At 38.5% G+C, this 26540-nt stretch overlaps 1 protein-coding gene across 1 annotated transcript; it reads left to right on the top strand.

Moving 5' to 3' along the window:
- Positions 1-7078: 7078 nt before the first annotated feature.
- Positions 7079-22270, top strand: LOC134802320 (uncharacterized). Its single transcript, XM_063774920.1, has 4 exons — positions 7079-9138; positions 10255-10355; positions 11336-11521; positions 20583-22270. Exons 1-4 carry the CDS (start codon positions 7187-7189, stop codon positions 21371-21373), a joined length of 3030 nt encoding a protein of 1009 aa, XP_063630990.1. The 5' UTR covers positions 7079-7186; the 3' UTR covers positions 21374-22270.
- The last annotated feature ends 4270 nt before the right edge of the window (positions 22271-26540 follow it).

Below are 26540 nucleotides of genomic sequence, written 5' to 3'. Positions count from 1 at the left end.
TACAAAGCTATCAGACAAGACCAAATTGAAGCCTAAATCTCCCGAAAATGCTTCAGCATATCGCACCTGTAATTTGTCTCTATATTGAAAAAAATACCGGACAAGTGCGAGTCGGACTCGCCCACCGAGGGTTCCGTACTTTTTAGTATTTGTTGTTATAGCGGCAACAGAAATACATCATCTGTGAAAATTTCAACTGTCTAGCTATCACGGTTCATGAGATACAGCCTGGTGACAGACGGACGGACGGACAGCGGAGTCTTAGTAATAGGGTCCCGTTTTACCCTTTGGGTACGGAACCCTAAAAAGAAAAGTTCAAAGATAACGGTTTTCTACACTTTAAAGGTCACGCCAGGGCCAGGCACTTCCTAGTTCTGTATAGAACGCACAGCTATTTTAGACTCAAGACACGCTTAGAACTTAATTTTTTTTTTTATATTACAAGTGTATTTTTTTTATTTGTAGTTTATGAAAGTAGCATTTTTATGACTTCCTCGCTCGATTTAGGACCGATAACTCCTAAGTGCTGTAAACAATAGAGCAAGAGCTTTCGTTTGGAACCAAATATAGTCTGTGCGTGGTTAAATGACATCAGCATAGCACGTGTGAACTTAGCATACTATATAATTTAAAATCGAGTTAAAAATTGTAGTAACTGTTCTCAAAGATGCCTGTTTTGTGTCAGGAACTCTTTGTCACCATGTGCTGAGGCTAGCATTTTTTTTTATCTCATTTCTAACAAAATGATATGCTAGTGTGTGGGAACTTAGCATATCATTTTGTGAAATTCCATAGTATTGGTTTTCACGATAATAACACCAGAACTATTGCTAAAAAGTATCAGGAACTCTAGAACTATGGTGCATGCTAATAGAACTCCAATAAAAACGTGTTCTGCTAGACTTTGATATGCTAACTTCACAGACATACTTAAACCGGCGTGAAAAAATTAGCTTGAAAGACTTAAGAGCGCTATTACATTTCGGCGTTGAGCGAGTTTAGGTATTTTACGCGCTGCGGCAGGCCGTGCGAGCTCAGTATGCCGATCCCTTCTACCACACTCGCACTACAATGATGGATTAAACATTCTTGATTCTTCGCGAAGCATATTGAAATCAACCATAACAACACTAACTGTGCTTAACTTTTAAAGTCCTAAAACTGTTATTTAGTAAGTACGAAAATACTAAATGCAGTGCAAATGTACATAGGGGCTGTTCATAAATTACGTCATCTATTTTTGGCGATTTTTGACCACCCCACCCCTCAAATCATCCAAAAATCATGCTTCGGATGACTCTGTTTCCTCCTACGTCATACTACCATCATCCGATGTCCAGACCCCCCCCCCCCCCCTCCTTCGATTTGAAACGACGTAATTTATGAATAGCCCCATACTCGTACTTATGAAGGTATAAGTATTACTCGAAAGAAATTATAGGTACTCGCTTATTTACATGTTTCGTCATAGCATTTGGTACCTATAGGTTGTAAAGTTTGTATCAACGAGGGTTTAAAAACGAACTAGTATTGAGGATCTGATGATAATGATAATGATTAAGGTGGTCACGGATACCAATCAACCATGTAGTAACATGATTAGGCTCGTTTGATTCGTCTCAACAAGATCTTTGACACTGAAGATACACAGGGTCTGATGATGGAGCTGGAAGGTGGCCACGGGTACCAGTCTATCATGTAACTAAACCACTTCGTGTTTGGGCTCGTTTGATTCGTCTCAACAAGATCTTTGACACTGAAGATACACAGGGTCTGATGATGGAGCTGGAAGGTGGCCACGGGTACCAGTCTATCGTGTAACTAAACAACTTCGTGTTTGGGCTCGTTTGATTCGTCTCAATAAGATCTTTGACACAAGACAGTACTCAGGGTCTGATGATGGAGCTGGAAGGTGGTCACCGGTACCAATCAACCATGCAACTAAACCACTTCGTGCTTGGGCTCGTTCGATTCGTCGCAAGAAGATCTTTGACAAAAGTTAGTACTCAGGGTCTGATGATGGAGCTCGAAGGTGGCGACGGGTACCAGTCTATCACGTAACTGAACCACTTCGTATTTGGGCTACGTGTTTCGGCTTCGTGTTTGGGCATCGTGTTTGGGCTTCGTGTCTGGTGTATCACCTAGTGTCAAAGATCTTGTTGAGACGAATCAAACGAGCCTAAACACGAAGTGGTTTAGTTGCATGGTTGATTGGTACCGGTGACCACCTTCCAGCTCCATCATCAGACTCTGAGTATCACCTAGTGTCAAAGATCTTGTTGAGACGAATCAAACGAGCCTAAACACGAAGTGGTTTAGTTGCATGGTTGATTGGTACCGGTGACCACCTTCCAGCTCCATCATCAGACTCTGAGTATCACCTAGTGTCAAAGATCTTGTTGAGACGAATCAAACGAGCCCAAACACGAAGTGGTTTAGTTGCATGGTTGATTGGTACCGGTGACCACCTTCCGGCTCCATCATCAGACCATGAGTACTATCTTGTGTCAAAGATCTTGTTGAGACGAATAAAACGAGCCTAAACACGAAGTGGTTTAGTTGCATGGTTGATTGGTACTGGTGACCACCTTCCGGCTCCATCATCAGACCCTGAGTACTATCTTAAGTCAAAGATCTCGTTGAGCCGAATCAAACGAGCCCAAACACGAAGTGGTTTAGTTGCATGGTTGATTGGTACCGGTGACCACCTTCCGGCTCCATCATCAGACCCTGAGTACTATATTGAGTCAAAATTAATACATATAGAATGTCAGGTCGTTTCAAATATTTTTAATCCTGTCCGGTAGTTTATTAAACTGTACCATTATAAATTATAATACTATAAAAACAGTGCTAGGATCAAAGTCTCTCGTTGCGGTTTACACGCACACAGTATAGCGTTTTACACGACGCCCGCCGCACACAATGATAAAAAATCTCGTTGTCGCCATTGAAAATGTGCGGAGCCGACCGACACACGTCCTGCCTCTACAAGCTCTGCCGCGGCACTGAGCTGGCGCAGCGCGCGTCATCGGTAATATAGAGTAGTTTTCAAAAAATTGCCAAAAAAATATAGTAGAATTTCATAAACACTATTGTATACCAACAGTATAAGCAAACGTTGCAGATTGCTTGAGTATGAAAATGACTTCGATATTAAGTAGATTTTCGTAGGAATTGACACTTGTTTCGGAGAGAAAATTGAGTTCGTTTTACTTTGATTTTCTCTTTCTCAAAGGTGTGTAGGAAAAATATCGTTTGATATGCCTAAAGTACAGGGTATTAGTAATACAAAATAGCCAGGTTTAGCAGAGTAAACTTCTCAACATTTCCAAATAAGAGCTTGCCATTCAGTGCTTCACGGGGTTTTTCGGAAACGACCATCAGAAAAAAAATCATTACTAATTTAATAAGTCCTTTTTCTAATATTTACAACGATATTTAAAAAGATAAGAAGACGCTTTTACTGGAACAAGTACTCATTGTTTCTAATAATGAGCACAAAGTCCTAAATTTCGTCGACTAGTATCATCAATTTTGCGTTATTTCGACTTTTCTTGTAAGAGCGCTCTTAATCAAATCTTACTACTTATGCCTAGTATTTATCAATTGAAATCAAACAAAATAAATTAATATAAGGAAGATATATTTTATACCGTTTTAACAATGAAAATTACTTGATAGGTTAAGTTAGTAAAGTAAATTGGTCAACGAAAGAGACATTTTATTATGTGCAGTATAGAAACAGCTTAAGTCAACAAACACAACAAACAAAACAAGTCGGATCAAGCTAACTATGCACAGACTTTTCAGTGCGTAAGTGTAAAAGTGAAAATATGACGTTTACATTGACACATTTACACTCTGTCACTCGAAAATCTTACATGTTAGCTTGGAATCTAATAGCAATACATTTTGCCATCCAGCGTGCAGCCATTAGATCCCCTATAGCCATGCGCGCGGCAGCATTCGTTCTTCTCAGGGTCGCTCCTGCCGCAGACTTCGTTGCACGCAGCCACGTTGATCTGGCCTGCCGCCACCATGCTCACCATGGCCAGGGCTACAACCACCAGGATGAGGATTGTTTTCGATGCCATCTTAAAGCGGAGCGGATATCTTGATGGTGATTTTAGTTGTGTAAAGACGGCTGGGACGCTGGACTTTTTATACAGGACGAACGTATTCGGGTTTTTTTGTTGACACAATTACATTTAATTCATAAAATTGTAACTCCAGAATATCTTGGTACTGAGATTCGTAACAATTGGCTTTGTTGTAAGGCTGGTCAGGTTATCTCTAACTGGTTTGTAATTGTTATTGAATTATGATCAATTGTTTAATTTATAGAGCCCATTTTCCTTATTTTGTTCAAAGTTAGAATCATGTTTTGTAAAATTATGTAAATTTATCCAGGCGATAATCAGCAAGCATTTATTAAGGAAAATAACAAAACTGAACAGTCGTTGACAAACACACAGATAAGAGTTTTCTGTACCTATAGTCCGTTTTTTAGCATTAGAAAGAAGGCAAGCGATCTTGACATGTATTTTAATTGAAAAACGCTTTTTAAAATCAGTAACTATTACTTATGAAAGCAGAAGAATATAAATGATCGTATTAGATTCATAATTGTTACATACTTGCCGAGACTTATTTTTAAAACGTGTTTTTCAATTAAAAGACACATCAAGATTGTTTACCTTATTTCTAATGCTAAAAAAACGAACTATAGTACGTACCTAGTTGTATCAATGAGCAAGTTTCTGGAAATTTTCATGAGATGATTTTTTCATGCAAGTTTCTACTTAGATAGTTCCCGTTCAGATGAGGGATTATTACTCAGTGTTCTTCACTGTTGACGACTGTGTCATTTAAAGGATGACTCACGCTAGACCGGGCCGGGGCCGGGCCGGAGCTTCCGGCGCATCGTTTTCTATGGAAAGCACCACGTAATCACCGATCAGCCGTCATAGAAAATGACATGTCAGACGCCTCGGCCCGGGCACGGCCCGGTCTAGCGTGAGTCATCCTTAACACTTACGTCACTCATTGGCGTCCATTTCACGTGTCAGAAAAAAATACTGTAAGGTTTGGCAATAAACGTGCAAAAAAATACCGGGAATAATTCATGGGAACTTTGCAATTTTTAAAACCAGCCAAGTGCGAGTCGGACTCGGTCAGGGTTCCGTACCATTATGAAAAAAAACGGCAAAACAAAATGGAGTCTTAGTAATAGGGTCCCGTTTTTTCCCTTTGGTTACGAAACACTAAAAATATTCTTTGGCAAATTGTTATGTGGCACTGGCTAGTCCTCTGACAAATCGTAAAGGGTATAGTCAGTGACCGAAGTAGTTAAATAACAAGTCATCATCTATGCCACTGGTCGTTCGCTCGGACATACTCATCACGTGAACACGACTCACTTGTGTTTGTCCAGATGAATCAAAACTTTACGTCAAACTAGGTACACAAACCACAAAGCTGAGGTTTCATTGTTTCATGTACCTACAGTCGCCACCAGATATATCGGAGCGGCCGAGGTGCTCAAATATCTGAACACACCTCTATTGTACGCGTTAGAGTGTGTATCCAGATATTTTTGAGCACATCGATTACCGTTTAACTGAGGCAGATGATAAGATATTATGACCGGCTTTAGACTGGTTGAAGGCTTAGCTGCATAAAGCTGATTTGTATTGTATTATGTCAAGAGTAGAGTAAAAAACCGGACAAGTGCGAGTCGGACTCGCCCACCGAGGGTTCCGTACTTTTTAGTATTTGTTGTTATAGCGGCATCAGAAATACATCATCTGTGAAAATTTCAACTGCCTAGCTATCACGGTTCATGAGATACAGCCTGGTGACAGATGGACGGACGGACGGACAGCGGAGTCTTAGTAATAGGGTCCCGTTTTTACCCTTTGGGTACGGAACCCTAAAAATGAGAGCGCAACTTCTATTGTAACTGAAACTAAGAAAAATCCAAAACCAATAAAAAAGCCATTTTATTAATCGTAAAATATACTTGTATTGTACTTACATAAATTGTTATCGTATCGCCTTTGACGCTACACTTTTACGTATATAACAGTTTGAAAATATTCGTCGTTTCAGTGCAAAGTGTTATTAACTACTTAGTTACACAAAACATAATAAAACTACTTCTTTAAACTTTCTTTATAAATACTTTAATCATAGTTTACAAAACTAACATTTTTGAACTGAAAGTAAATCCGATGGCAACTGTAGCTGCATTTCTGTTGCGGCGTTACTGCTGCCAAATGCATATAGCATACCTGGATTGCCTCATCTAGCTAGTTACAAATCAGCACTCAAGATGTTTTACCTAGGCTATATAACCTTGTATTTATTGCAAACCAAATTTGAGACCACAGTTCAAATTCCAATGCCACAAACACGAGAGCCACTAGAAATAACAGACGATCTATGGGCAGAAGATACAATTTTTCCAAGAGATGGACCAGTCTTCATGCACGGGTTACAGGAAACTAACCATCATCTAACCACTCAAAAAGATGAAGAAAGAATTATCGAGAGAAGGTTTGGTCCGCTAGTAGACATCCCTGGAGTCGAGCCTAAATCATATGTTGATTCATTTCCACAAAACCAAGGTATCAATGCGCGCAATTATAAAACAGATTTTGCACAAAACCTTGATGTAACTTATGCGGCAACTCAAGAAAGAATGATTGATAAGGCAGAAGAAAACAAGGATGTAGAAATCACTAGTAGAGTACAAGATGCTTTACCTCTAGATAACGCACAAACCACCATGACAGTGGGCCTTTACGCTTTTTATTTAAATGACACTGAAACCCATTCCACAATGCCTTTCGTCAGATCTTCAGACGCTCAAATGCGTTCTACAGTGCCTTTTATATATTCGGATACTCAAAAGCGTCCCACAATGCCTTTTATATATTCAGACACTCAAAAGCGTTCCACAATGCCTTTTATATATTCAGACACTCAAAAGCGTTCCACAATGCCTTTTATATATTCAGACACTCAAAAGCGCTCTACAATGCCTTTTGAATATCAAACTCGTTCCGCAATGCCTTTTAGAACTCAAGAAAGAATAATTGAAAAGACAGAAGAAAACGAGGATGTAGAAATTACTAGTAGAGGACAAGATGCATTACCTCTAGATAACACAAAAATCACCATGACAATAGGCCTTTACGCTTTTTATTTAAACGACACTCAACCATATTCAGGCACTCAAACTCGTTCCGCAATGCCTTATAGAACTCAAGAAAGAATAATTGAAAAGGCAGAAGAATACGAGGATGTAGAAATTACTAGTAGAGGACAAGATAATGCACAAACCACCATGACAATAGGCCTTTACGCTTTTTATTTAAATGACACTCAAACCCGTTCCGCAAGGCCTTTTATATATTCACACACTCAAACACGTCCCACAATTCCTTTTATATATTCAGACACTCAAACGCGTTCCACAATTCCCTTCCCATTTTCAGAAAATACTTTTACAAAATCCAACGTTAATAAGAAAATATACTCCGCAACAGAAATAAACATAATACAAAATATGCCAATTCAAAAAGGAAATGACCATTTCATGAATGTATATAATAACATGCATAACCATCATGTTACATCTCCTGACGGTATAGATGTCAAAAGGCTGAGAAGACCGCTGAAATATAATTTAAAACCCAGAGAATTTGATGATAGATTCAAGGAACCTTTACAAAAATTAGCTTCTATGAAAGCCAGCTATTATAATGGTGAAGATAATCCTTTCAAGAAAGAAATAGAATTGGTAAACAATCCAGAAAATATATTTAATGGACTCTATACGACATCAACAGAAAAAGTAAATGTAAATGAACGCTTCAAAAATGCAGATTTGTTAAGATCAAACACAGACTATCCCCCAAAAGTTGAAAGATTAATTAACACTGATGTTACACAAACTGAATGGTATCCATGGATTCAAACTGGAGCTCCTATACATCGAGCATCATTCAATTTGCCAGGAAAACAAACTACTGCCACTCCAGTATATCCATGGCTAACAAAAAGATTACCAGTACCAACCACGAAAATATTATATCAAAAGCCTAGATTTATTTACGAACATAAAGAGGATTTAAGAATTCGACCCCCAAAAGTTGAAAATATGCCAATCCAAAAAAGAAATGACAATTTAATGAATGTATATGATTACATGCAAAACCATCATGTTACATCTCCTGACGGTATAGATGTCAAAAGGCTGAAAAGACCGCTGAATTATAATTTAAAACCCAGAGAAATTGATGATACACACCACTCTATAATAGACCAACATCAGAAATATGTTGATTACGGAACATCAGAAACACCAATTGAAAAATTCCGTTCCAATCAGAAAATTAAATCAGAGTTCTTGAAAGATGAAACTAGAAGAATCTCTATACCAACAAATATACCAGATATTGAAAGATTCAAGGAACCTTTACAAAAATTAGCTTCTATGAAAGCCAGCTATTATAATGGTGAAAGTAATCCATTCAGGAAAGAAATAGAATTAGTAAACAATCCAGAAAATATATTTAATGTACTCTATACAACATCAACAGAAAAACGAAATATAAATGAACGCGTCAAAAATGCAGCTTTGTTAAGATCAAACACAGACTATCCCCCAAAAGTTGAAAGATTAATTAACACTGATGTTACACAAACTGAATGGTATCCATGGATTCAAACTGGAGCTCCTAAACATCGAGCATCATTCAATTTGCCAGGAAAACAAACTACTGCTACTCCAGTATATCCACGGCTAACAAAAAGATTACCAGTACCAACCACGAAAATATTATATCAAAAGCCTAGATTTATTTACGAACATAAAGAGGATTTAAGAATTCGTCCAGAAACATTAAACAGCGTCAAACAAGAACCAAGGCAAGAAATCCAGACAGTGACTCATAGATTTGAACCAGATCGTGGATACGGGCAAGTTACTCAAGTTACAGGCATGCATGAGCAAATGGAAAGCGAGCCATTTTCAATATTTTTGACCAAGTTAATGAAGATTTTAGCTTCTAAAAGCTTAAGTGATCTAAAGGGGCTTATAAGCATATTCGAACGCTCCATAACTACGTAAGTTTGTGCAGAAAATATTTACTTACAAGTCAAATTAAATAATTTAAAAAACGTGACCGCCGCTAACCTAACCTTACTAAAGGTACAATTTATAATTTCTAATTCCAGAGATTTCTACTATAAGTTACTTGACTTTAACGCTTATAAGGCTAGATTTTAGGAAATAAAGTCGCATATCAAATAAGTTAAAAAAAAATTGGCACCGAAGTTAGGCACCGAAGGTCATCTTCATCTCTGAGAATCGCCCATCTGTAATTTGTTTATTATATAGTTTCAGATAGGTACAATAGTTTAAAAAATACAACTTATTTAATTTAAATATTAAACCTGTTTTTGCTCAATTTCGTTTGTTTTATAAGCTGGAGCTTATAAACTAATTACATGCAAAGATACTTCATTCAAAGTTCATTACAATTTACAATTCAACACGTAGTTTTAAAATGAGAACGAAACATTCGTTTGTATGGGAAGGTGAAATCCGAGCTTGCTGCGGACTCTTAAAATCTACTTACTCACGATTTTAAGTACGAATCTTGAGTATTATTCGTGCCTGAGCTTCCGATTCTGAAGTTAAGATCGTATGAAATGGAACAAATACCTATTTATACATGTAGGTTGCGTATTTTTTACATGTAAGGTACCTTACATGTAAAAAATACGCAAGTATAACGGGTTAGCACTGATTGATTAGCACGTTATCTTTTCGCGGATTAGCAAAGTAATATTTTGGTATTAATTATATATGGATTTCCGCATAGTAACGCCTGATTCTATTCATTATGTAGGTAAAGTGGTATCCAGACGGGACTCTCGGGACTCAAATCGACTGATTTGATCAGAAATGAAATTGGCGTCAATCTCCAATTTTAGATTTATGGTGATATTAGAGCCCTCTAAATTGAAAAAATGCCCCAGAACGAAAATACTGGCCTCACAAATTGGTATTCTTGCGTCCGCACCTCATTTTATCGGTAGGTAATTTATCGGTCATTATCTGCGGTTGAATTCGGCGAGCCAAATTGGCGTTTGCGTCCGCACGCCCTGATTCGATCGGGCAATTGAATCAGATTGGCGAAAATTTTACTAATCTGGATACGCCTTAATGTATTTCAGACTATTGGACAGCGGGAAGTTGATGAAGTTGGGAATGACGACCGGTTCTTTCATTGCTGAGCTGACAACGTCGCTCAACGCTCCGATGAAGGACATTCAAAGTAAGTATGGCGGTCAGCAAAATATAATCAGCGCGTGTCGATAACTTAGTATGGGCACAGAATGTATGGGCGCCACGCGCGGCTTATGGCTAGCCACCAAAATTGGTGTGGAACGGATGTACTTTTAGCTACCTGTAGCAAAGCGACGAAATCGCGGAGTGAACCACGCCGGGTATGGGTTGGAGCACGCGCTGGGCCAGTTGAGATAATGTATGTATCGCTGCAGATTAGGAATGTGATGGCAAGATAACAATGATGTATAAAACGCTTAAAAGGTATGATCGAATCAAGTCTAAGATTACCAGTCAACGGTGTCTTTTACTCACCCAACCCAGTTAATCTAAAGTCAACAATAAAACCGAACTCGTATCATATTGAAAGTAGAAAAAAACATCATCTAAAATTAGCTTTCCCTATTAGGTCATATAATACTACTTCAAAATGGTGTTCTCTCGGCATTATATGGAAGGGCCTATCCTTACATTTGAAATCTTTGTATTAGGTATACATACTTTGTATTTAGGGTTCTTATTGCTAAATTAGAAATTCTATAGCGTAAGTATTGAACAAACAATTTAGCTAGGACCCTAAATGGCGCAACAATCGCGGAGCGTGATGGTACGTTAGTAAGTATGCACCAGCTACAGTCGCGTCACTTCAGTTCATTTATGGTGCGCGTGCCGCGGCCGCTGCAGGACACCATCGCAAGCGCGGACTTCTGGCCGAAGGGTGTGGTGTGTGGTGTTTCGGCGGTACCGGGGCAACCTGCCGAATCCTACGCCTAGTCAGAGGACGCAACGGAGCCACGCTGTCACGTCGTCGCCCAAATCCAATGTTTAACTTGTATTTTGTTGTCATTGTTTCTTTGTATTGTATTTTATTTTGTAGTTTCACAGTGCCTTAGTTTTACTGTAATGCTGTGTTACTTATTTGACTAATAAATAAATAAATAAATTTTGTAAAATCATTGGCTTTTGCAGGACAACTCTTCATAATGCAGGTCTCGCTGGAGAACCGACGTCGTATGCTGGACGATGGTTTCAACACCATTTTGGATGAACTGGATAACGTGTATGACGTTAGTGAAGAAGAAGCTATGCAGAGGATTCTGCGCGAGGCCATGAGATACCCTAACACTAGCAAGTCGGGGGAGCAAATCGTACAAGGTAAAAGTAATTTATGTATATTTATTTATTACATACCTAGCTATGACCACCGGTCTCCGGTCAGACATGACGACCGGTCTGGCCTAGTGGGTAGTGACCCTGCCTGTGAAGCCGATGGTCCTGGGTTCGAATCCCGGTAATGGCATTTATTTGTGTGATGAGCACAGATATTTGTTCCTAAGTCAAGGATGTTTTATATGTAGGTATTTAAGTATTTGTATATTATATTTATCGTTGTCTGAGTACCCACAACACAAGCTTTCTTGAGCTTACCGTGGGACTTAGTCAATTTGTGTAAGAATGTCCTTATAATATTTATTTTATTTTATTACATCATCCTCACCATATTTATCATCATCTTCCTCGCGTTATCTCGGCTTTTTGCCACGGCTCATGGGAGCCTGGGGTCCGCTTGGCAACTAATCCCAACACTTAGGGTATAGGTACCTACCTTATATTAACTGTTTAGACGACAACGCTTTCACTCACTAGAATTTTTAGTCGCTATTGGCGACATGTTTCGGGCCTGTCGGGGGTCCTTCCTCATGCAGGCTCGAGTGCTCGCGGCGGCTGCACTTCGTCGTGAACTCACCGTTTAACTAAACCGTCATCGTCTAAACAGTTTAAAATAATGTCTCACGAAAGTCTAATTTCGATTATACCTTATATTCGTAGGTATTCATTAGTTTTTACGAAAGCGATAGCTAATTGACTTTCTAACCCAGAGCGGAAAATAGGCCTTATTGGGATTAGTCTGGTTTACTCACAATATTTTCCTTCATCGAAAAGCGACTGGTAATTTGGAAAATATTAATTAATAAATACGAGCCGAGGCTCGAACTCGCGACTTTCCGATTGAAACGTGTTTTTGGTGGATAAATTCCTATCATCAATATGAGCGAAAAGGGAACACCCAAATATTCCGAAATATGTTTTTCCGACTTTCATAACCTCGATTTTCATAATCACGATTTTTTATACGTCCGAAATATCGAAATCACGACTTTGAAAACCACGAAAGAAGAAAATCACGACTGCGCTATTTCCGAATACTTAAAATCCGATTGTCATATGAACGAAAGCTTAAAGTTCCGATTTTTTTTAAATCTGAATTTTTTTTTCCGAATTTGTCCATTCCGAAAAATCATTGACCGATCGGAAATAAAATAATTCGGAATTCAGAAATTCGATCTTTTGTAAACTCGGAATAATGAAATTCGTGATTTTCAAAAGGGAAGTAATTAAATGGTCAGCCGTTTTTAAAATTGATCTGCAAAAAAAATGAATTAAATCATTTGGACATGCTAGAAAAGTGGGTTAGGATAGAACTGCAACCTTCACAGAAGCCAACTGCTTCTAGAAAAGTGGCTTAGGTTAGAACTGCGACCTTTACGGAAACCAACTGCTACTAGAAAAGTGGGTTAAGTTAGGTTAGAACTGCGACCTTCACAGAAACCAACTCCTACTAGAAAAATGGGTTAGGTTAGGTTAGAACTGCGACCTTCACAGAAACCAACTGCTACCAGAAAAGTGGGTTAGGTTAGGTTAGAACTGCGACCTTCACAGAAGCCAACTGCTACTAGAAAAGTAGATTAGGTGTAGCGATGCTACATAATTTCCTATAGCAAACATATACTTTCTCATACAACATAACCTGTACAACATTAGTGTCGCATTTTCGACAGAATAACATACACCAGAGTATGACACTTATGTAAAACTGTAACGTACCTTCCTAGCTGCAGGTTGATTAGCATATCCAGCCGCATGGCTAGCTTGTTAGGAAGAATCAAGCCCAAACAACCATGCCACTTTGGCGAAACTTGTCATCCAAATTGCATGAAAAGTGCTGCACAGAACTAGACTTTATGCACACGAAAATGATCCTCGTGGTTCAATCTAACTGCTCAAATAGGTCACATCCTGATTTAATTAGTATTTTAGAATCATTTATGAAACTATTTAGAAACATAAAAAAAGACTTTCGTTGGGTAGTTGTCAGTGTCAAAGCGCAATGACAGCCATAAAATAACGCGTTTAGTTACGGCATAAGCAGGGGATATTCCAAAGGAAATAAGGTAGAAACGTACAATAAAAATGTAATTATTGGTAATTATTAGTAAACACTTAAAATACTACAACTATTAATGAACATTTATATGTTTTGAGAATTATTTGATTTGGAAAAGGTTTAAGTTGGCTTGACGTTTAATGTGTTGATGTGAATCGAAACGCGACGTGACCGGTAGGTGAAGATTTGGAACTGTCACTTACACTTGGAATGGAGATACGCTAGCATGTAGATGGCTCCTGGTTAAAGATTAAAAGGAATTGCCTCGTCTCCTTCCGCCGCCTGGTCCGGCTGGTGGGAGACCGATTTGTAATGTGCGTATATCGCTGTGCGTGAATTGTGCGCGTAATTTACCCAGTGCGTCCCGTGTCGCCGATGGACATGAGCACGGCTGATGGTCATGTCTCCTGGCGCGTCGTTGCGCGCCCCCGATTCTGCTGAGCGTCATGTTGACGCTGCTTCCACGCCGTAGGACGCGGCCCTGATCTGCAGGCCGTGTATCGGATGGCTATGCTGCCGTCCGACGATTCCAAGGTGTCTTCGCGGCCCGGCCCGAGCGCCGCGGGTCGTTCTCGCCTTAGCTTGTCACAGCTGGGGCTCGATGAACGCCTGCCGCCGGCCTACAATGTTCTACCTGCTACGCTAAGTTCCAGGATGAAAGCTACACCCGGTATCCGTGAGTGCACTAGACTTTCGTTTTAGGTTTTGGCCAAAACCCCGCGTTTCGCCCGTCTCGCGATCGTAGGTTAAGAATTACCATAGTGTCGGCCCACAGCCGCCGATGGCTTGCACAGTTATGTCACATTGTTCCTAGCGCCCGCTTAGGCGGTGTGCCATGTATCAAATTAGTATACATAATTAAATTGCATGTTGTTTATTTGGCCTTATCTTTTCTCAACATCCCACTAGGCTCCCAATAACCAGGTTAATTCAACAAGAGGACCCTTGTACTCCAATAGTCCAATGTTTTACCGCGGATTTTATCCGAGGCATTTCCCCATTAATTATTAAAAACATTAAAAATGATTACTCTTCCACAATACATCGCACTCCACTTTAAATCTTATTTTTATTCACTACAATGTTTAAATCTTATTTTTATATACTACAATGGCGCCCGAAGAAAGCTTAATTTAAATATATACCTGGTTACTGTGAGCTTGGGAAAGTGATATCATCAATTTATAAATTTTTGTCATTAAAAAAAAACTTAATATTTAAAAAATTTAGTGAAATTATTGTTTTTAAAAATAAAATATTAATTAATTTGTAAGTTTACTTGTGACAGGGTAGCAAATTCATCAATTATTACAATTTTATTAGGCTACACTATGACTAATTAGCATAGCGCTTAGCCACAAATTATTTTTTCCACCATGCTTCATTTGAGAGCAAAGTGGTAATTTATTTTAACAGTTCCTGTATAAAGTGAAGTGTTATCAATTTATTATACTTTATTACATACCCTGACACAAGCAAACCATTTTTTCTACCGACATGCCGGACGGGGAAGGAGAGGAATTTTATGAAGTGGGAGGGGGGGATACCTTAACTACCCACCCCTACCCGTGCCTAATGCCTCATTGTTTAATACGCGACCATGGGGTGCCGCGTTGGACACCCGCCCGCCCGGCCTACCCATTTCAAAAGTATTAAAATATTTATTAATTTTCATTTGTCAAACCAACTCGAACTTTTCATTCCGGAGACTTAGTACGATAGACGAGACGCTCTAAATGTTTTTGATTTTGACTTATTCGGTTCTAAATAGAACTATTTTATAGAACTTAAATGTTCATATTATTTGGTTTTGGTTTTTTTTTAATTTGAGGAAATTGGTCTTAGAACCTACCTCAATTTCAGCTATCTTTGCATAGCATTTTTTTTTAAAGTTCTACTGAAACATGCACCATTTGTATTCGCTAAAGGTAGGGACATGTTGTTGAACGGCATGCTGCATTCCACATGGAGCAGTATTCCTGATTCGTCACACAACCTCCGAATTTCCGACTGCTAGAGCAAACCGCTTTGTAGTTAAGGTAATCTGGAAAAAACCAGTTACCATTTAATTTGAAAGCATTGGTTCAGTGACATTATGCTCAACATTATATTTTGCAAGGTGTATTTTCAAGCTAGCAACTTATTTTTATTATTCGGGTGAACTTAGGTAACAACCCATTTTTTTTGAGTATGCATACTTCCTTGACTCATTTGGTCAAGATTTTTTTAAGCATTTCCTGGGAAATCAAATTTTTTTGTGACTACACACCCTAAGGGTCCAGGGTGATGTAATTATATTGGATATAATTCACTGACTTAGACATGAAAAAGAAAACCAAGTTTTCTCTTTTTTCACTTAGTGTAAGCCCGCTGGCTACACATTGGGATTTGACTTGAGTGTGAGCTACAAGTTAGCCTCCACTATTATTAATATAATTTGTAGACATAAATTAGCAACTAGTTACCACATTACATCAAGGTACTGGTAACTTAATTTTGTAGTCATAGGCATGTACATAGTAGGGCATGCTATATTAAACTTAATTATTAATATTGCACTATGTATATGACTACTTGTAATATACTAAATAGTAAGAATTTATAAATATAGTTAAAAAAACTTAATATTTAAATTAGGATTTAAATACTTTAGTGAATCTTAGAAATAAGAATATCTTATTATTATTTATGTTGAATAGTGGTCAGACCAGTCAATTTAGGATTACTTGCATTGGAAAAAATACCTTTAGTTAGGTTGCAGAAACCACAGTGTAATGGCCATGCACTGTGATCTCTAGTACAGTTAAAATTTAGAAATAAAACGTGTAGTCCCAGAGATAGACATAGGTAGATTTTAGCATGCTTAATAAATAAGGTGCTAAGCTTTCTGTTAAACGAATAGGTATATCAGTATGCATAATTAATGTCCTAATGGACTTGTTGATTTGGTATCTGCTTAATCTATTTTTGCCCGGTTACCCCGGCTGCCTCGGTTAAGCGGACTTAACCTCTTTGCCGAGAGAGGGGATATTGTAGCGATGCTACATAATTTCCTATAGCAAACATATACTTTCTCATACAACATAACCTGTACAACATTAGTGTCGCATTTTCGACAGAATAACATACACCAGAGTATGACACTTATGTAAAACTGTAACGTACCTTCCTAGCTGCAGGTTGATTAGCATATCCAGCCGCATGGCTAGCTTGTTAGGAAGAATCAAGCCCAAACAACCATGCCACTTTGGCGAAACTTGTCATCCAAATTGCATGAAAAGTGCTGCACAGAACTAGACTTTATGCACACGAAAATGATCCTCGTGGTTCACTCTAACTGCTCAAATAGGTCACATCCTGATTTAATTAGTATTTTAGAATCATTTATGAAACTATTTAGAAACATAAAAAAGACTTTCGTTGGGTAGTTGTCAGTGTCAAAGCGCAATGACAGCCATAAAATAACGCGTTTAGTTACGGCATAAGCAGGGGATATTCCAAAGGAAATAAGGTAGAAACGTACAATAAAAATGTAATTATTGGTAATTATTAGTAAACACTTAAAATACTACAACTATTAATGAACATTTATATGTTTTGAGAATTATTTGATTTGGAAAAGGTTTAAGTTGGCTTGACGTTTAATGTGTTGATGTGAATCGAAACGCGACGTGACCGGTAGGTGAAGATTTGGAACTGTCACTTACACTTGGAATGGAGATACGCTAGCATGTAGATGGCTCCTGGTTAAAGATTAAAAGGAATTGCCTCGTCTCCTTCCGCCGCCTGGTCCGGCTGGTGGGAGACCGATTTGTAATGTGCGTATATCGCTGTGCGTGAATTGTGCGCGTAATTTACCCAGTGCGTCCCGTGTCGCCGATGGACATGAGCACGGCTGATGGTCATGTCTCCTGGCGCGTCGTTGCGCGCCCCCGATTCTGCTGAGCGTCATGTTGACGCTGCTTCCACGCCGTAGGACGCGGCCCTGATCTGCAGGCCGTGTGTCGGATGGCTATGCTGCCGTCCGACGATTCCAAGGTGTCTTCGCGCGGGTCCTTCCCGTGAAACTCCGAGCGCCGCGGGTCGTTCTCGCCTTAGCTTGTCACAGCTGGGGCTCGATGAACGCCTGCCGCCGGCCTACAATGTTCTACCTGCTACGCTAAGTTCCAGGATGAAAGCTACACCCGGTATCCGTGAGTGCACTAGACTTTCGTTTTAGGTTTTGGCCAAAACCCCGCGTTTCGCCCGTCTCGCGATCGTAGGTTAAGAATTACCATAGTGTCGGCCCACAGCCGCCGATGGCTTGCACAGTTATGTCACATTGTTCCTAGCGCCCGCTTAGGCGGTGTGCCATGTATCAAATTAGTATACATAATTAAATTGCATGTTGTTTATTTGGCCTTATCTTTTCTCAACATCCCACTAGGCTCCCAATAACCAGGTTAATTCAACAAGAGGACCCTTGTACTCCAATAGTCCAATGTTTTACGGCAGATCCTACCCGTGACATTATTTCCATTAATTAGCGAAATCAGTCAAAAACATCACTTTTCCTGCCTTATATCCTATCTAGCTTTAAATCACATTTTTATTCACTACAACGTTAAAACATTATTTTTATTCACTACATAGGTTAGAACTGCGATCTTTACAGAAACCAACTGCTACTAGCAAAGTGGGTTAGGTTAGGTTAGAACTGCGACCTTCACAGAAACCAACTGCTAGTAGAAAAGTGGATTAGTTTAGAACTGCGATCTTTACAGAAACCAACTTCTACTAGAAAAGTGGGTTAGGTGAGGTTAGAACTGCGACCTTCACAGAAACCAACTGCTACTAGAAAAGTGGGTTAGGTTAGGTTAGAACTGCGACCTTTACAGAAACCAACTGCTACTAGAAAAGTGGGTTAGGTTAGGTTAGAACTGCGACCTTTACAGAAACCAACTGCTACTAGAAAAGTGGGTTAGGTTAGGTTAGAACTGTGACTTTCACAGAATCCAACTGCTACTAGAAAAGTAGGTTAGGTTAGGTGAGAACTGCGACCTTTACAGAAACCAACTGATACTAGAAAAGTGGGTTAGGGTAGAACTGCGACTTTCACAGAAACCAACTGCTAGGTACTAGAAAAGTGGGTTAGGTTAGAACTGCGACCCTTCACAGAAACCAACTGCTACTAGAAAAGTGGGTTAGGTTAGGTTAGAACTGCGACCTTTACAGAAACCAACTGCTACTAGAAAAGTAGGTGTAGGTTAGCTTAGAACTGCGACCCTCCCTCCCCTAGAAACTTACTGCTTACAGAAAAGTAGGTATAGGTTAGGTTAGAACTGCGACCCCTACAGTAAATAACTGTTTTTTTTAAAGTAGGTTTAGGTTACGTTAGAACTGCTACCCCCCGTAGAAACGTAGGTACCTTTATTTATTAACAACAAATTCAGAATATCATTATTCGGAATTTCAAAAATAGGAATCACGTCAAAGGGTCAAACAGATCACTGTGTTATGTCTTTCCTGTAGACATACATAAGAGTTAAGGGCTATAAAGGTTAATTTTCTTATTTAACCCTTATCCACGTGAAAAGATCCTCCTTTTATTTACAGAACTATGATAAAATCATTACTTACATGCCCACAAGCTGTTAACTATTGCCCACAGGAGAGAAAAATGTCCAGTTCGCGATAACACACTAGTTTTCTCTCCTGTGGGCAATAGTTAACAGCTTGTGGGCATGTGTGAGAAAAATGTCCAGTTCGCGATAACACACTAGTTTTCTCTCCTGTGGGTAATAGTTAACAGCTTGTGGGCATGTAAGTAATGATTTTATCATAGTTCTGTAAATAAAAGGAGGACCTTTTCACGTGGATAATGGTTAAATAAGAAAATTAACCTTTATAGCCCTTAACTCTTGTGTATGTCTACAGGAAAGACATAACACAGTGATCTGTTTCAAAATTCCGATTGTCGAAATTGGGTCAAACAGATCACTGTGTTATGTCTTTCCTGTAGACATACACGAGAGTTAAGGGCTATAAAGGCTAATTTTCTTATTTAACCCTTATCCACATGAAAAGGTCCTCCTTTTATTTAAAGAACTATGATAAAATCATTACTTACATGCCCACAAGCTATTAACTATTGCCCACAGGAGAGAAAACTAGTGTGTTATCGCGAACAGTACATTTTTCTCTCCTGTGGGCAATAGTTAACAGCTTGTGGGCATGTAAGCAATGATTTTATCATAGTTCTCTAAATAAAAGGAGGACCTTTTCATGTGGATAAGGGTTAAATAAGAAAATTAGCCTTTATAGCCCTTAACTCTCGTCTATGTCTACAGGAAAGACATAACACAGTGATCTGTTTGACCCAATTTCGACAATCGGAATTTTGATGGGTCGAGCATTTAAAAATCGGAATAATTAAATTCGATATTTTAAAATTCGGCATAAAATATTTCGGAATTATGTAGTGTACCCGAGCGAAAACTCACTGTACCGTAAAATGGGGTGAGTAGGGACAAAACTGACATTCAAACCTCGATAACATTTTAAATTTACATTTTATGCAAACTTAATTTTATTAATAAATGTTCCGGCCGTTTGTATTTTAGCATTTTTTATGATTTTAGGTAGTTCCATTTCATAACTTTAACGATAAACACAAAATCCCTCCTCACCCCGTAGTCCCTCGTAGTTGGGGTGAGATGGGAGTTCATACAAAAGGTGATTTTGAAACGTTGTTGAATCGATTTTTTTATTATGAATATTACTATAGCTCCATTTGTAAAAGGAATACATTATTTAGGTAACAGTAGCCTTTAAAAACCATCTCACCCCCCTGTCATCCCTTCTCTCCACATTCATAACCCGACTCTCCTCGCAATCCCTACTCACCCCATTTCACGGTATTTAAAAAAATATATAATTTTCGTAATTCACCGGAAAACGATTTTTATTTGGACTCATAATTTATTTAACTCTTCTTTTAAAACGTTTCAGAATTCATAGAAGATATATTCTTGCATCCTATGAACAGAATAGCAGGAACGGCGTATGGGAACGAAGTTTTTGCAAATATTGCTGAAATTGCTAATAAATATAACACACCAGAGAACCTAGAACCTATGGCTAGGCTACATGATAACCAATACCAAATTACTAAGTATAATAAACTTCGAAACGGTACAATAAATGATGAACATAAGTTTATATACTCACATTCTACGAAATATCAAGCCAGAAGACATAATAAAAACATAGAGAAAGAGGATATTAATATAGAATCTCATTCGAATGATGAAGAAGATGAAGACGAAAGTTCTAGTGGCGATAACGCGGGAGTAGAAATTAAAATACGTATAAACAATAGAAAACATTCAAAACGCAATAACAGAAGAATATTAAAGAAACACACCAGAAATAATGTTTATACAAGAACCGATGAATATGACCATGAGTTGTTTACTACAGAAAATATTAATACGGAAAACTATGGATTAACAAATATAGATTTAAGGAAATACGCAAAATACCCAACTAATAAACATATTTCCGGTAGAAAATCAAATTGGGAAGAAACAGGACCGAAAACTATTAGAAACGATGATGGAGAGATTCTTAAAAGTGAAGTTAGTAAAGTAACTAATAAAAGTAAAGTTACGCTTCAATTTGATTGTGAAGCTTTACCAGTTATTGTTAAAAAGAAGAATAATTCAAATAGGCAAAACTATACCAACTTAACGGAATCGGAAATGATTATGTATTGTAGTAACGCGAATGACAATAATTAGTATTGTATTGTAGCCTATGCAGGATGTTACATCCGAAAGGAGAGTGAAAGAAAAGCGGAAATTAAAGAGATCCTTTTAGTTCTAAGGAATCAAGAGGAAGTTTTTAGGACAAGAAGAACAAAGATTAAAAAACCGGCCAAGTGCGAGTCGGACTCGCGCACGTAGGGTTCCGTACCATTACGCAAAAAATCACGTTTGTTGTATTATAGGAGCCATACTTAAATATTTACTTTATTCCGTTTTTAGTATTTGTTGTTATAGCGGCAACAGAAATACATCATCTGTGAAAATTTCAACTGCCTAGCCATCACGGTTCATGAGATATAGCCTGGTGAGTGACGGACAGCGGAGTCTTAGTAATAGGGTCGTTTTACCCTTTGGGTACGGAACCCTAAAAAGAAACTAATATGTAGCTTGGTTAATAATCGGAACATTTCTGTGCTTTTTAGTATTTGTTGTTATAGCGGCAACAGAAATACACATCATCTGTGAAAATTTCAATTATCTATCACGGTTCATAAGATACAGCCTGGTGAGAAACAGACGGACAGACGGGCAGTAAATTATAAAGAAACAGATTGTGACACTGCACAACAAAAGTTGTTTAACATTTAAGATTATTTTAAAATAAAACAAATGTATAAATAAACTATAATTAATTCATTAACCATTGATGCGACTTATAAGATTCGCTGAATCGTTGTAATGATTGTACGTAATCATTGGATTGACTTGAGAAGTGCGAACACAGCGAAGATCGACCTTTAGAAAATACACATCCAAAAAATTTAATTTGTATTAATTTTCTTTTCATAAAAATAAAAAGTTTTGGTTACTCTGGCAAACCAGCTTTGTAGAAGAAGGCGCGAAATTTAAAATTTGTATGGGAAATCGATCGTTGGACCTTCATTTTAAGGGTTCCGTACCAAAAAGGTACAAAAGGAACCCTTATTCAAATTTGCGCCTTTTCTACTGGCAAAGTTAGGATAGAAGTTCGCGGTTCGTTCGCGGATTGCCGCAAGCGATCCGTCAAATATATCGGCTAGATACGATATATGGATTGGATATGTCAGTGTCAAATGTGACGTTTCTTCAAACAAAAACGTCACTTTTGACACTGACATATCTAATCCATATCGTATCTAGCCGTAATATTTGACGTATCTTAAAGTTCGAATCGGGCAGATAGAGGGTGACGCCGCAGGGGATGTTAGTGAGTATTCTCCTCCCTTCCCTCTGGCTAGCAGAGGATGTTACGGGAGGAGCGAGTCCCACATACCACCCCCTTCCCCTTCTTCCCCAGCCCGGGGGTGAGATGCGTAAATGCATTAACCCCTGCGTAAAAAAACAAAAAAAAATAATGGGTTGCACTCCGGGAATGCCGGCAGAAGTGAAAACTCAATGACATTGTAACAGTTTTTCGATCAGGTCACGTGTCCGTCTTACGAAGCGTCTTACGTCTTACGCTGTCGCGAGTTTAACATTTTTTCCCCATCACCTAAAGTGCACAGCGCCGCTAAAGAAGTTTTCACTTCAAAAAAAAAGAATAAGTATTATATAGTATTTTTTAAATCGTAAATCTGCCGCTGGACACTTTGTACTATTAAAAAAGTTTCTTTTCAATGGCATTCAGTGTAGGTGGGTCAAACACAAAACTGTGTTACGTCTTTCCTGTAGACATACACACGAGTTAAGGGCTATAAAGGTTAATTTTCTTATTTAACCCTTATCCACGTGAAAAGGTCCTCCTTTTATTTAGAGAACTATGATAAAATCATTACTTACATGCCCACAAGCTGTTAACTATTGCCCACAGGAGAGAAAAATGTACAGTTCGCGCGAACACATTAGTTTTCTCTCCTGTGGGCAATAGTTAACAGCTTGTGGACATGTAAATAATGATTTTATCATAGTTCTCAAAATAAAAGGAGGACCTTTTCACGTGGATAAGGGTTAAATAAGAAAATTAACCTTTATAGCCCTTAACTCTTGTGTATGTTTACAGGAAAGACGTAACACAGTTTTCTGTTTGACCCTGAGCCTCTACCATCAGTTTTAACATTGACATAACGCTCACGTCTACGTAATTTACTTTCTGTACATCTCGCTTCCACTATTGCTCGCATATGCGAGTACGAGCGAGATGCATAGAAAGTAAGTTACTTAAACGTGAGCGTTATGTCAATGTCAAAACTGGTGGTAGCCGTACAGGTGTGTCGTTATCTTCTTCTCATTATATTTATCTTATAAGTTATGATAAGACCTACAAGTTAAGGAAAACATACATACTTTAATAACCGCCATAATTACATACAATAATTACTTCCAGCAAATTATCCAGATTATTCTTAAGGAAAATACGTTGTAAAATTAGTAATACCTAGTAGGCATAGTTTAAAATACCTGTACAAACTTGAACCATTCCCTCCATCCATTTTTACATTTTTAACATTATGATAACAATTTGCTTATCATGAACAGTGGTACAACTAAAAATGAAATGCTATTGCATTTAATATTCTATCTTTTACTGGTAAGATTTAAAGTCGAATGGCATTTCATTTTGTTTTGTGTCACTATTCATGATAATAAGCGTCGACATGGAGCTGATCTTATGATGGAGACAGGAGGTGGCCATGGAAACACTGGGATATAACAATGCGAACGAATTGTGTTTGGGGTTGTTAGAATTGTCTCGATGAGTAGGTATTAGCGTGGTTCACTCCGCGATTTCGTCGCTTTGCTACAGGTAGCTAAAAGTACATTCGTTCCGCCCCAATTTTGGGGAAAGCCATAAGCCGCGTGTGGCGCTGTCGCCACCTAGCGGCCATATCTGTGCTGATCGTAACAGACGCGTTTTGTTAGAGAGTGAGTCTTCTGTACCTAGTATTATTATTTATTCTGTGGTATTAGTTGCATGTGGAAAGAAAATTATGACTACTTATAAAATAAAACTACTAAAACTAAAGGATGACTCACGTTAGAACGGGCCGTGTCCGGGCCGGAGCTTCTGGCGCATCGTTTTCTAATGGAATGCATCGCGTGACCACCTGTAATGTCATAGAAAAGTAAGCGCCGGAAGCTCCGACCCGGACATGGAGAGGTCTAGCACGAGTCATTCTTAAACCTACCTGGAAAAAAATTGTACATTGTGCAACATGGGGCGTAAGTTAAATATTGCAAACGAGAGTATAATTCAATTATTTTTGTTGATATCCGTGTCATCTAAACTTAGAGTTAATTTGGCAAAATCTTTCCTCGGTGGCTTATTCATGTCACAACGTATTAAATTCAGCGCCATCTAGCTGTTAGTTTACCAGGGTACTCAATAGTGGTAGCACATATTTGAAAAAAGTTTGCCCCTCCTTCCTAAGTAGCGCCATAAGATTCAGGGGCAAACTTAAGTCAATCGAGTGTTGTGGCTACCCCCCCTTTTAGGGGTTGAATTTTTATAGCCTATAACCTGGCCGGGGATTTTCTCGACAGATTAGTAAAGTTTTCATCAAAATCCGTTCAGCCGTTTTCACGTGATGCGCGTTCAAATAAACAGACAAACAGATAAACAGATAAACAGACAAACAGACAAAAATTCTAAAAACTTTTGGAACGTGTTCTGTTATCGATTCTAAGTATCCCCAGCCAACTTTTTTTCAAATATCTTCAATGTACAGACTTTCGACCGTCTTCAGCTTTATTATATGTATAGATGAAAGCAGAAGAATATAAATGATCGTATTAGATTCATAATACATATTTGCCGTGACCTATTTTTAAAACGTGTTTTTCAATAAATAGACACGTCAAGATTGTTTACCTTATTTCTAATGCTAAAAAAACGAACTACAGCTAAACTGCAAAACGTAATTCAAGACCAAAAAAAGTAAGAAAATGTTGCCACTTTTTACTAGCGCGTCTTGTATTTATGTAAAGATAGGTAAATAATAGTAGATTGTACAACAAGGGCATAAAGTGACCCATTTTTACCCGAGGCAATTTTTTGGTCTGGGCGAAGCGAAGACCAAAATAGTAGACGAGGGTAAAAATGGACATTTATGCCCTTGTTGTACACTCTGCTTTTCACTTCGATTGCGAGGAAAATATACAAAAAATCAAATATTTTAGGTTATTTTAACGTATTTATTCAAGACTAAAGAAAATTGTCCTTGGGCCGGTCGGAGGCGCGGGGCACGCCGATCGGGAGAGCGCCGGTCGGGGGCGCGCCGGCAGGGCTGGCAGTTTGTATGGCAGAATTTGGACTTTATTGCTAAGTCAATAAGGGTCGTAATAGATGATTTTACTTTATGCTCTAGAGCATAAAATGCGATTTTATGTCGTCTACGCACGACATAAAGGTGCACTTTTTGAGCATGAGAAGTGAAAAAGTACTTTTTTAAATCGTAGGAGTAAAATTACTAATAAATATACTATCTTAGCGTGATTATTTATCAAAAGGAATTTACTATTTTACAAACAAATTATTGCAGTGGCAACATTTTCTTACTTTTTTTGGTCTTGAATTACGTTTTGCAGTATAGGTGTTTTCATAATATTTACAACACCAAGTTTAGTCACCTAATACGAGGTAGGTTTTTTAGGGTTCCGTACCCAAAGGGTAAAACGGGACCCTATTACTAAGACTTCGCTGTCCGTCCGTCCGTCCGTCCGTCCGTCCGTCCGTCCGTCTGTCACCAGGCTGTATCTCACGAACCGTGATAGCTAGACAGTTGAAATTTTCACAGATGATGTATTTCTGTTGCCGCTATAACAACAAATACTAAAAACAGAATAAAATAAAGATTTAAATGCGCCTCCAATACAAAAACGTGATTTTACCAAAGTTAAGCAACGTCGGGAGTGGTCAGTATTTGGATGGGTGACCGTTTTTTTTTTTGCTTTTTTTTGTTTTTTTTTTTTTTGCATTATGGTACGGAACCCTTCGTGCGCGAGTCCGACTCGCACTTGCCCGGTTTTATTTACCCCGGATGAATCATTCAAATATTATTGTCATCGAGAACGAAGAGGTGACTTTGTCCAAAGTCAAATGCTCTAATGATGAACCTAATTGAGATGTTGACATTTTATATTCTATTTAAGGTATCTAAGGGGCCCCACTGATTAACAGTCCGCCGGGTGGTATCTGCCTGTCAGTTGTTCGGAAGTGTCAACT

This window comes from Cydia splendana, chromosome 24 (genome assembly GCF_910591565.1).
Source record: "Cydia splendana chromosome 24, ilCydSple1.2, whole genome shotgun sequence".
NCBI classification, from domain to species: Eukaryota; Metazoa; Arthropoda; class Insecta; order Lepidoptera; family Tortricidae; genus Cydia; species Cydia splendana.
The sequence above is the reverse complement of the archived record's forward strand: the minus strand, read 5'-3'. Positions and strand labels throughout refer to the sequence as shown.

Coding starts and splice junctions, on each gene's coding strand:
- LOC134802320 (XM_063774920.1), top strand. CDS start 7,187: ATGACAATAGGCCTTTACGCTTTTTATTTAAACGACACTCAACCATAT. Junction 10,356..11,335: donor TCCGATGAAGGACATTCAAA/GTAAGTATGGCG, acceptor TGGCTTTTGCAG/GACAACTCTTCATAATGCAG. Junction 11,522..20,582: donor GGGGGAGCAAATCGTACAAG/GTAAAAGTAATT, acceptor AAAACGTTTCAG/AATTCATAGAAGATATATTC.